Source organism: Papio anubis, chromosome 2 (genome assembly GCF_008728515.1).
Source record: "Papio anubis isolate 15944 chromosome 2, Panubis1.0, whole genome shotgun sequence".
In the NCBI taxonomy this organism is placed as follows: domain Eukaryota; kingdom Metazoa; phylum Chordata; class Mammalia; order Primates; family Cercopithecidae; genus Papio; species Papio anubis.
Genome location: NC_044977.1, coordinates 119833691 through 119846633, shown reverse-complemented (window position 1 = coordinate 119846633; position 12943 = coordinate 119833691). Strand labels below are relative to the sequence as shown.

Below are 12943 nucleotides of genomic sequence, written 5' to 3'. Positions count from 1 at the left end.
CATCTCTACTAAAAATACAAAATTAGCCAGGCGTGGTGGTGCATGCCTGTAATCCCAACTACTCGGGAGGCTGAGGCAGGAGAGTTGCTTGAATCCAGGCGGCGAAGGTCGCGGTGAGCCGAGATCACGCCATTGCACTCCAGCCTGGGCAACAAGAGTGAAACTCTGTCTCAAAATAAATAAACAAATAAATATAAATAAAAATAAATAATAGGAAGAATAAACTTCCAAGAACACAATTCTGCAAAGATTTAACCCAGAAACATCAATGAGGCACAGAGTATTTTCATCATGTGTGGCTGAAAATAACCACAGATCTCATCTGCATGATTTATGATAGTGGAAACAAAGTCCAAACTCAGTAACTTTGGTACAGAAGGCTGCTTTATATGCAAAAGGTAGTTTAAGTCTCAAAATATAAAATGTGTGTATAGAAATACAAAATATACAAACTGGTAGGTATACATATGAATACATGTATCATTTCAATCAATTGAAGTAAAGTAAAGCCTGGGAATTTCAAATTTTAAAAAGCAACTTCAATGGCCTTTTTACATTCATTTTTAAACTAGCATGTACTCTGTGTGTGTGTGTGTGTGTGTGTGTGTGTGTGTAAAAACTCTTGGCTTCTGAATTATATTTTTAGACTGGGAAAGAGAATGCTTGAACTATAAATTTTAAGACTTCCAAAGATAAAAAGATGAGTTCCAAGGATGGGAAGTATCCTAGACTTTGTAATAAAGCTTCTGGATAGTGAACAACTCTATACCTTGAACATGGCAAAGACAGTTTCAATATACTGAGCCAACTAGTATTTTTAGCAACAGCAAGTCGGCCCAAAGGACAGGCCCACTATAAATGCTCAAGTTGCCTATGTCTAAAGAGACAGACAACCCAGAGTCAGTACGATAGCATTCAAGGAAATGTTATGGACATTAGCTGCATCTTGTATTTGGTGTCTGGAGTCAAATTTCACAGTATGCATGTAAAGTTTTCTGCATATATAGACACACACATATATATATATATATATATATATATAGGTAGGAATAAGTCACTACATGTCAATTTTGTCCAAAGATCCAATCATAGAAGCTAACTTTAAGGTTGAAGAAATTTGCAAGTCCGCATCTCAGAACGTTACACCCAAATAGAAGAATGTGGGGTGAGGAACGGTGAGCCAGTTTTCAGACAGGTTGAAAATAGAAAAAGAAAAGAAATTGCTAGCTTTAGAGCATTTAGGACTAATCATCTTGATTGTTGAGGATTTTGAGAAACACAACATAAATAGGTACATAGACTTTGGCTCAAAAGTCATCTAAAAAAAGGAATCAAAAGGGTTGTATGGACCATTAGCAAAATAACTTTGAGTACATATCAAGTCTTCCTTTCGCTTAGATGAAAAGAAGTTTAAACAAAGTTCAAATGAAATTCTTTGGGACAAAAGAAGAGATCAATTGCACATTCTTATCAAAGAATCACCCATTATTTCATAAAATGGCTCTATTAAAGTTCAATTCACACTAGTTGCAAAGTATTAATTTACGTGTAGCTTCAGATCTGTTTCTGTCTACATAACTTACCTTGTGTCTCTATAGGTCTTGCAAAGTGGCAGCTCTGAAACTGGGAGACTGTTTACAATCATTCCTCTTACCATGTTAGGCATATATATATCTGCCAAATTCAACCTTTTAAAAATTTCTGCTCACAAATAACAAGACTAAATAACTCCTCCAGACAAGTGACCTAGGCTCTGTATATGAAGGAAAGGAGTTATTTACTTATAAAATAACAAACACTAATCAAAACAAGTTTTGAAAGTCTCATTTCTGATACACAGCACTAACAAAAGATAAATTTTTACTACTCGAAAGATTCAGCTGTGAGTGGCTAATTTTTTTTTTTTTCCTACAACCTCCAGGTCACACAACGGTGGTTAAATTTTTAATGGCATTATCTGCAGTACCTAACATTTAAATGTTAAAACAAACAAAATTGAAGTGGGCATTATTTTTACGAAGCCAAGATGCCATAGCAATGTAAATCCAAAATACTGCAGAATTAGGTTTAGGAGTTGTGGCCAACATCAATGCAGAGTCTAAAAAAGGAAATGATGCTCTTGCCCTCATGAGGGCTTCCATAGCTTTTATCTTCATCTTCGGTAACAAAGAAGCTACTGGACAATTGCTAGAGGGGATGGTCAGAGCAGCCCTCCGCATAGACACGAGTCTGACAAGTGCAAGGACCTTTCATGGGTAGTTGAATGAGTTTGTTTCTTAGTTCATCCCAGTATCTCATTCTGAGATGATCTCACACAGGGGCTGGGCAAGTAAGGTGAATACATGAAATTTAGTATGTATGGAAGACAACAGAGGATGTTGGGGCCTCTGGTGCCAATTAGAATTATATGTGCCCTCTAAACAGCTGGTACACTGCTCTAAAATATTGCTACTATTTGAAATTTCAGGCCCAATATTTCTAGATTATTTAATTTTTCAAAACTTTTCCAGGAATCCAGACTTTTCTGTGAAACTGCTCAGTTTTTCTAATGTTGGCATAATTAAACCACCACCACCTTATGTGAACCAAACTCAACATATTTATCATGGCAGCATTTAGCCTCCAGGCTGCCAGTTTGCCAACTAAGAACTAGTATAACATTATCATTTTTATAAAGTAGAACCCAAATGCCAGACACACTGGTTCTGCTGAGGTTTAACTCTGGGTCTCCAGATCCCCAGGCTGTTAGAATCTTTCTCCTTAAAACGTACATGATATAATTTCTTAACTCTTGGCTCTGCAAGTGTACAGTGTTAAAACTTGATGAATAGTTTATTGAGCCATTACAGGGCAAAAATCTGCTATCTTACTTGACCACCCTACATTTCAGAAGATGATTACAAATTTATTTCCTGTTACAAGATATTCTAGCCCTATATTATGGTGGTATCAAAAAAGACAGCAAAATATGCGTGAGTTCACATTGTAATTTTTGAGAAATTAGTTCATTTACTAAACAGTATTTCTCACTCCCTCCCAGTGTCTGAATGGCATGCAGCAAAATGGAGAGCCTCTCATCACTGATAGGCAGCAGAATGAGATGTTGTGTGTCAGAGCTTGCCTTGTTTCCGAGAGATCAGAATCTTTATTGAAAGGGCTCCCTTTTTTGATTTCCGGATCAGACCCTGAGCAGTTGATAAAGGAGAATTACTTGGCCATTATCTGAAGTAGTTGTATTTCCACAAAGAGCTAGTGCTAAACAAGAGTTTATCTCTACAACAAGACTGATAGGATTCTTACAGATTATAATTCAATCAGACACCCGAACAGGACACATATTGGCTAGTGGGATATATGCAAACCTGTCTTCCAGACACAGCAAAATAAATATCTGGGGAATATTTCATGTAGTCTGAATACAGGGAATAAATGTTAGAAAGTGTTGCTTTTAGTTGCTTTAGCCCGTGCCTCTATATAATTCATAATATTTTTATATAAACGTAATCCTAACAAAATGCCACTAGTCCAAAGAGTCAACTATCTATGACCTTTGCAATTATTTGATAAAACATTCCCAAAGCGCCTAATGCACTTTTCAAAATGTATTTCTTAGAGTTTACAGCACTCTTATTAGTAGCTAACAGGCCTTACTATCCTCTATGAATATTGGGTAAACAGAGGAGTACAGATTAAAGGTGAAGTCAAACTACATTTAAACATAAATCTTCAATCCTATTTAGAACATCAGCTTCTCATATCAGAACTATTTTTCATGACCAAAGGAGACGAGTGTAAGGTTTAAGGGCTTGATTCTGGAATCAGACAGCTTGGGGTTAGCTAGCACGCCGGCTTCATCATGGACTTGATATAAGACCTTGGACAAACTTCTGGACTCTCTGAGCCTAGTTTCCTCCATCTGCAGAGTAGGGATACTTAATTTGCAGAATGACTGCAAAGATCTAATAAGATAAGATGACAAAGTAAACAAGTATAGTACTTGGCACATGGTAAGCAGGTGATAAATATTTCCTACCATTGTTCTTATTAACACAGAATGCCCCAAATTTAGAGAGTCAGAGGCCTGGGAATAAGTATGTACTGTTATATTCTATGACCGTGTTCCCACCAATATTGTAATCTGATATTAATTTCCTAACTATTATGTTTCTGTCTTTCCTCTTCCTAATTGTTTCTTGATTTGTCACCACATAGAGCAACTAGGAAAAGAAATGATGCTCTTGCCCTCATGAGGCCTTCCATAGCTTTTATCTTCATCTTCGGTAACAAAGAAGCTACTGGACGATTGCTAGAGGGGATGGTCAGAGCAGCCTTCTGCATAGACACGAGTCTGACAAGTGCTAGGCCCTGTCCTTCAAACTTGGCAGAATGTAGGAGCTGTAACTTCCATATTTTGTCACCTGCAGTTAATTGCATTGAACTGAAGTGGGGTAAGCCGAATGTGATGGCAGAATCCATCCCCATGGGTTCCAGTTTGGAAGTGCTCACTACTTACAGATCCCCTTCGTCAAGTTCAGGAAGAGGATTCACTTACTAAAACGGTTCCTTAACTGGTTTCCTGTTTCTCTCCTTGACCCATCTGGTCTATTCGCAACCCAGCAAATGAAGTGACCCCTTCAGTATGTGGGTCAGATCCCATCCCCCTCACTCCACCTTCAAAACCTTCCATGGCTCTCCCATCGAATGCAGAGTAAAAGCCAAGGTCTTTTCAATGGCCTGCAAAGCCCTGCATGAGCTGGCCCCAGGTTGCAGACTGTTAATTTCTCAGAAAGATAGCAAGGGAGCTCTGGGGGTTCTTTTTATGAGGGTACTAATCCCATTTATAAGGGCTCCACCCTCATCACTGATCACCTCCCAAAGGCCTCACCTCCTAATACCATCACTTTGAAGGTTAGGATTTCAATATATGAATTTTGAGGACACACAAATGTTTAGTCCATAGCACATTGCAACCCTTACCTGCATTCCCCATTAATACTCTACCAGGCACTTACCAGTTTCCAGCATCTTCTGTAATTGTCTTATTTATTATGTTTATTGTTTGTAATCTACAGCAAGAATGTAAGCTGCATTAAAACAAGGACTTTCATAAATTTTGTTCACTGTTATATCCTGAGTGCTTGGAAGATTGCCTTGTGCCAAGACAGATATATGTATATATACTAGCCATGTATATATATGATGATATGATATACATATACATATATATATGTATATACAGATGAATAAATGAATATATGGAGATATATATGTTCATATATATATTTTATATATATATATATATATGGAAGAATGAATGAATGACTGGGGAATAAATAAATGAACACATACACATCAGGCTCTTGGTTCCCAGCAACAACAGCCATCTCCATGAGAAGAGCAATTGGTCAGGGTGAGAACTAGTGGGAAGTGACTCATTTCCAGAGTACAATACCTTCCATTAACACCATGCAGATGCCAGCAGGCGTGCTGCTTTCTCCGAGTACCTATCTGAAAATGGACTGAAGATTTTGCTCACTTTTTAACAAAAACTTCCAGGGGGCTTTCACAGAACTTCTGACCAAGCTAAAGTGTTATGTTTTAGGATGTCTGCAATCTGGTCCTGCATCATCCACTAATGAGTTTTGAGGCCCGGGGAAAGTCAATTAACTTCACTGGACCCAGCAAGGTCTATCATGACTAATTCTCCTTCCAGCTTAAAACATCTCAGGATCTGGAAAAAAGTGAAAAAGAGTCAAGCCCTATTGACCACCCCTCTCCTTCCCTCAATCAACGAGTTGTAAATAAACACCCCAACTACCCCAATTTTAATAATTCAACTTAATGTGAAAACCAACTATCCTATCTGGCCCATCTCACAAAATGAAGGAGATTAATAGTTAGGTGTGGCTTATCTAGAAATAGCTGTTCCAGCTCAGGTGATAAGCTGGGAGATGGTTCTAAAGCTATATTAATGCTTTTTTAAAATTGAGAACCATAGCCCTGACCAAAGAAAACACCTTTCTACAGACAACTATAAAATAGCTATCATTCCTTGGCTATCATGAAAAATGCTGCAATGAACACAGGAGCTCAGATGCCTCTTTGAGATACTGATTTTATTTCCTTTGGAAATATACCGAGAAGTGGGGTTTCTGGATCATAAGGTAGTTCTATTTCCAATTTATTCAGAAACCTCTATAGTATTTTCCATATGACTGTACCAACTTACATTTCCACCAACAGTATACAAGGGTCCCCTTCTCTCTACATCCTCACCAACAATATACAAATCATTTTTCTCTTTTTTTTAATTTTAATTTTTTTGGTAGAGATGAGGTTTCATTATGTTGCCCACGCTAGTCTCAGACTCTTGGGCTCAAGCAATTCTCCCAGCCTTGCTCTCCCACAGTACTGGGATAATAGATATGAGCCACCATGCCCAGCCAATATACAATTTTTATTTGTTGATTATATCTTAATACAATTGGGAGAAAAAAGTCAGGATACCAGTTTTCCTTGGGGTGGCAGTGATTGAGAGGGAGCACAAGGGGGACTTCCAGCGTGCTGATAAAGAACTGGTGGGATAATAGCTATCATTCTCTACGTGTCATCTGCTGCAGCTTCTGGCAATTCAGGGTCATTGCTAAAATGCTAAATTGTTGACAATGTAGAAGTCCTTTGGAAACACAAAGAAATCTTAACTCATGCCACCTCATCATATGCTGTTGAATCTGCAGGCCTCAGGGAAACTAAGCTCTCAAAAAGTACCTGTTGCAACCAGGTTTTGTTCTAACAATATAATTTTCATTCATAAACCAATGATTTTGTCAGCATATTACCCAGTGCCTTCCAAATGCTGCAGAGGGAGGCAAAAGACACAATCCTTGCCCTCAGAGAGCAGACAATTTTTATAAGGAGCAAGGACCTCCCAGTGGTAGCAATAACAAAAGAAGCAGCAGAAAGGGTTCAGATGCTGAACTTAAGAGAAATTTCAGGTCAGGTACAGCGGCTTGCACCTGTAATCCCAGCACTTTGGGAGGCCAAGGCAGGAGAATCGCTTGAGACCGCGAGTTTGAGATCAGTCTAGGCAAGAAAGTGAGACAAAAAATAAATAAACTAGCTGGGCATAGTGGCGTGCACTTGTAGTCCGAGCTACTCAGAAGGCTGAGGCAGGAGGAACGCTTGAGCTACGGTATATAAGGCTACAGTGAGCTATGACTGTGCCACCGCACTCCAGCCCGGAGGACAGAGCAAGGCCCTGTGTCTAAAAGAAAATGTACTAAACAGAAAGATTAGAGGAAAAAAAAAAAAAAAGCAGACGTAAAAAAGAAAAATGTTTTTAAAATAAAATTACTGAAATTACTACCTCAAAATAAATATTTTCAACACAATTAGTATACATTATATCAGATATCCCCACCATGTCACTACATGTGTATTTTTTCCACAAAAATGAAAACATACTATATCTAATTATAACTTCTTCAAAAGCCTTTACAAAGTCCTATTTTATTTTATTTTATTTTATTATTATTTTTTTGTGTGTGTGTGAGACAGAGTCTCGCTCTGTCACACAGGCTGGAGTGCAGTGACGCTATCTCAGCTTACTGCCACCTCTGCCTCCCAAGTTCAAGCAATTATCCTGTCTCAGCCTCTAGAGTAGCTGGAATTACAGGCACCCACCACCATACCCCACTAATTTTTTTGTATTTTTAGTAGAGACAGGGTTTCACCATGTTGGTCAGGCTGGTCTCAAACTCCTGACCTCAAGTGATCCACCCGTCTTGGCCTCCCAAAGTACTGGGATTACAGGCATGAGCCACTGTGCCCAGCCCCTACTACAATTGTTAATACTTCTCCATTTAGAAACGTGGAGCTACATCATTTTAATTGTCTGCACTCTCCCTTAAGTGACTCCCTATTGGTTAACTTCTACATACATCTTTATATGTAGTTACCTAAATAAGTGACTTTATTTAGGACACATTCCTGCCTGTGAAAATATGGAGTCAAAAGTAAGGTGCTGGCTTTGGAAGGGGTGTGTGTGCGCGTGTGTGTGCGTGTGTCTGTGTGTGTGTATGCCAACTGCCCTTGAGTTAATAAGTTGGACCAGTGTTCATTCCATGAGCAGTGGGTATGAGTGTCCATCCCGGACATAATTAAAAAAAAATCTTTGCCAATCTACTAGGCAAGAAATGGTATCTGTTGTTTTCTTGTGGATTTATATTGTTAGTAAGAATAGCCTTTTAATAACACCTTTATTGATAATTGATATTGCTTCCTTTTTTGGTTGTAACATTTTCCTTAATCTTGCTATTAGTAATTTCATGTTTTTCCTATTGATTTATAAAAATGCTTCATCTCTGAATGCTACTAAATTCTTTGCTCATTATAAAATGAATATTTTTACTCAGTTATTTGCATTTTTACTTTATGTTTTTTGTTAAGAAGACATTTAAAATACGTATATAGTCAAGTCCATCAAAATTCTATTTTATGGTGTATCCCTTTGTTGTCATATATCTCCCTTTAGTACTACACAGTCACATTTATTTTCTCCCACTACTTTTGTATGTTTAATATTCATATTTACATCTATTATACATTTAGAGGCCACAATTAAAACCTACTGTAACTTTTTTGGAATCACATAAACTATATAAAATGTGTTTACCCCCAAATAATTTTTCTTTTAAATTTGGAGATGAGTCTCATGGAAAAAAATAATCCCAATGGTTCATTTCCAAAGATTGAGTACTCATATTAAATGACATGAAAATCTTGTTAGTTTTATGAGCTAACATTTTTATATCTTTTTTGGTCACTGATTGTATTCACTGTCTATATTCTGTCTTCTCCACTGCACTGGAAATGTCTGATGCATTAAAATAGTTACTTCTACCCAAGGCTGAGTACTTTGGGAATTCTCCATGAAATAGCCATTACCGGATCCGCACAGCTCAGCACAGTATTTGGCATATAGTAGGCTCTTGCTAATTCAGTAAATTTTTTGTGTTAGGCACATACAAAACCTCTGGAAAATGAGCAAGACGGTAAGGGGTTAAAAAGGTATTTTTAGAAGCATTAATATAACAACGACATGTGGGATGAACAGAAATTGAGAGAGAGGAAGAGGGGAAGGAGAGACGGAAGGATGGAAGGTAGAGGGAAGAAGAAAGCGTGAAAGAAAAGTAGATCAACACATAGGAGGCCATTGTAAAGTCCAGGCTTCCACTGAATGGGCCTATACTAGGGAGGTGATAATAAAATTGGCAAGGGAAGGCCAAACCAATACAGCATTATAATCTTGCTGAAGGACTAAGTGAATAAAAGTTCCAAGGACAGAAACCAGGAAGGTGAGAAAAAGACAGTCTGGGCTTGGCAGAGCAGCGATAGGGTTTGGTATCAAACACAGTAAACTTGTTGGTGGGACAGCCAATCAGAGCTGCCTCTTAGACTGTCAAAGATAAAGGACTGCGGCACATAGCTAAGTGGACTAGGGGAAACATGAAAGGAAAACAACCTTTGCAGAGTCCCTACTTGGTACCAGACACTATAGTAGGTATTTTACCTACGAAGTTAAAGTTTATGTTTCAGAGTCACCCACACCTCAGTGATAGACAGAGAATCACATAGAGCTTGGTTAGATCCTAGCTCCATCCCTGCTAGCTATGTAGACGTTGGAACAGTTTACTCGTTTTTTCTGTAAACCTTAGTTTCATCATTCAAGAAATTAGGGAAATAATAATACCTAACTCAAAGAAGCAAAATAAATGATATAATTCATAAACTGTAAATAACATGGTGCCTAAAATAAAAACGCAATAAAAGTTTGTCAATTAGTGAAAAAAACAAAAACAGAGAACTCAACAATTGGCTTTGGTCCATATTAAAGGATAGAAGGAATATTTAGAGATACTGAAAAGATAGGTCTTCAAGGAAATGGGAGAAAACCCTGAAAACAGTATGTTACAGACATCATGGGGGCTAAGGGTTAAAGAAGGAGTTAATCAAATTTAGTCATGAGGATAGAAAAATGAACCATTTGGCCCTGTTTGTTCTTCATGTAAATAAAGCAAATTTGGATAGCACTACATACCCAAAGTTGGTCATCCATGCCTGGTGGGTTCTTTTTGATAAAAGCACCATAGTATGTAGCAATATTCCGGTGATGAGAATATTTCTTCAACATGTTAATTTCTTGTTTGATTTCTTCCTCTTCATCCTGTATGAGAACAATATAAAAATTCTGTCATGAAAATCTATTGTTGTTAGTAGGATTCTCTTCTTCAACACCATCTAAATTCTTTCTTAAGGTTTTTCTTCCTTGGTGACAAATAAGCATAATTATTACATATGAGGGCAAAGAACAATTCTAAAACATAACACATTGGCTGTCTAAGAGAGTCTTCTGTTTCTACAACAAACAGGCATAGCACGATCTCTTGGAAAACAAAACAAAAACACCCCAAACAATTGCTCATCTCTTCACCTAGAAGAGATCAAGGTAGAAACACTACTGAGATAAAATTCACTGTGGGCCTCTGGGAACTACATACATCAAGTAGCCATTACTGATCCTATCTGGTATAAGAGAGATTGAGGAAAGCAGAAGATATTAAAACCATGGGCTTTCAGATTTAAATTTTGTTAGGTTCGTTTGCTTTGAAGGCTCCTTTCACTGAAGTACCTGACTGAAGATAATGAACGTCAGATGGGAAAGGGAGCAAAGGTAAGTTCTCTAGATCTAAGGAAGTTCTCAAAGCAGGAGTACCCAGCTCACCTTCAGGAAACTCAGCTTAGAAAGAAAGGGGGAAAGGTGGTGGTGCTGAGGATGTAAAAAAAGACAACTCTGTTACAGAGTTAGTTTCTTAATATTCAGGTTTCATTCATTGTGAATTTTGATTTGGAATCCGCCAACCCTTTCAGAGGTCCTGGCAGTGCTGGTGGAGACGGTGTGACCTCCCATAATTTTGTTTTCTTGATGTTTACACATTGGTTGGACTGCAGAAGAGTGTTTTGTTGTTGAGGTTGGGGGAGAAAGTTTCTACCTCAGGATAAATTTTTTAGATGCAGCAGTAAGCTATGACTGTCCCTGAGTGTAAGATGTGACATTGCCATGACCTGAAAAACTACCCATGGTGTCCCCTGTCCGTACCCTCCTCCACTTGCTGCACTGCCTCCTTGCAGTGTCTCTGCATTACTGGGACTTCCTGCAGTCTCTCATGTGCTGTCTTCTTTCCCCGGCCTCTTCTTCACATAATCTCTACTCACCGTTCCTGATTGAGTTTGATCGACATTCACCAGGGATCTCTTCCTTAATTCTCTCAGGCAATGTCAAATCTCCCCACTGCATCTGGTCATAGCCCCTACACTCCTTCACATACCTGCTGCACTGGTTGACATTGGTATGGAGGTATGTCCCCTGATTGCCCCATTATTTGACTCTCTTCTCCATATATTGTAAGCTGTCCTCTCCAGATCTTCAGATCTCAGTTCGAAAGTTCCTTCCCCAGCAAAGTACCCTGATCTGCCCAATCTGGTTCTAGCCCCATGAATCATCATGTATCTTTTCCTTTGTAGCACCTATCAGAATTGCCACCCACATTTATCATTTGATTAAGGTCTCTTCTCCTTATCAGTATGTAAGAACCGTAAACTCAGGAATCCTGCCTGTTTTGTTCTCTACAACATCCCTAGCACCAAGCAAAGTGCCTGTGAATAAATGCAACTAAAAGAACAAATAACTGCAAAGAGCCCAATGCCTAGAGCAGCATTAGTTGATGTCAGAAGGAACAGGTAAGAATAGAGTGAGGAGAGTAGTGAAGTGCTGACATTTGCTGACCATGCTTACTTACTAAAATAAGCTTTAGGAAAAAACGAACGGGATTTGCAAACCTAGGAGAAGTAAAGCATGTTACATATCACATGGCTTAACTAAGCTGAAGAATAGGTAATCTCAAAATAGAATATATGCTTGGGATGCTGAGCTAAGGAGAAGCATGTGGCCAGAACAGCGGGGAAGGGAGTCAAGGGGCGAGACAGGGGAAGGCACACTGCTGACCACCTATTCTTCTCAGTAGCTATCAGAAACCCCCCACGCCTTCACTGCAAGTCACGGAGAGAATGACCTTCACCGGCCTTCAACTTGTTGAAGGGCCCCTACAGCGCACCTCCAATGTCTTACTACGGTGCACAGTAGCTATTTTAAACTTGCTGTATGGGGCCAAATAATTGTGGATGAATGTAGGATGTGAGCAGATGTACTTTGGGGAAGCCTAAATAGAAAAAGGGAGAAAAACGACCTGAGGGTTTCTGTGGGCAGCACAACATCGACAGCTGCTTCCATTAAAAAGGCAACTACGTGAGGTAATAAAAGACACGGATCACTTTCCAACTGCAGCCTGTCAATCTTAGCATCAGTCATTCTTAGTGAGAAATCAACCTGCTTCTACAAGTATTTACCGCTTGCCTCCTGGGTTCTTAGCAGGATAGTGGGTAATGTGGGAAAGACAGGGGAGCGGGGGACTGCCTATAAAAAGCTCACCATGTCATTAAGAAAATAAGAGCTTATAAAACAGTTAAATAACAGCAGAAGAACTATGTAATTAAATCCAAAATAAATAGTACTGGAGGTCAGAATAAAGTCAGTCATTCTCCATCATTTTTCAAAGGTAAACTGAGGCAATATGACAATAAGGACAGCATATGCACTGAGTCTGGGATAAGAAAGATGAGGGTGGGCAGACGGGGTGCATGTTGAGTTTGGGTACCATTCCTTTCTGGCTGCAGGACCCCAAGAAAGTCACCTACCTTTTTGGACCCTAAGTTTTCTCATTTATAATGAGATAAAGATGTTTAAGTCCCAGCATTTTGTGGTAATTAGATAAAGGATGTGTGTTATCACGTGTACTACGAAGTAAATGTTATTACTAATCTACGT

At 38.7% G+C, this 12943-nt stretch overlaps 1 protein-coding gene across 10 annotated transcripts in view; it reads right to left on the bottom strand.

Annotated features, from left to right (window-relative positions):
- The window catches only part of TNIK (TRAF2 and NCK interacting kinase), a 396690-nt gene that overhangs the window by 140282 nt on the left and 243465 nt on the right, over window positions 1-12943 (bottom strand). For all 10 annotated transcript variants that reach the window (XM_021933792.2, XM_009201370.4, XM_021933794.2 and 7 more), the window contains one exon: window positions 10100-10225. In XM_021933792.2, the coding sequence (XP_021789484.1) occupies window positions 10100-10225 (126 nt within the window). The remainder of the gene's footprint in view (window positions 1-10099; window positions 10226-12943) is intronic.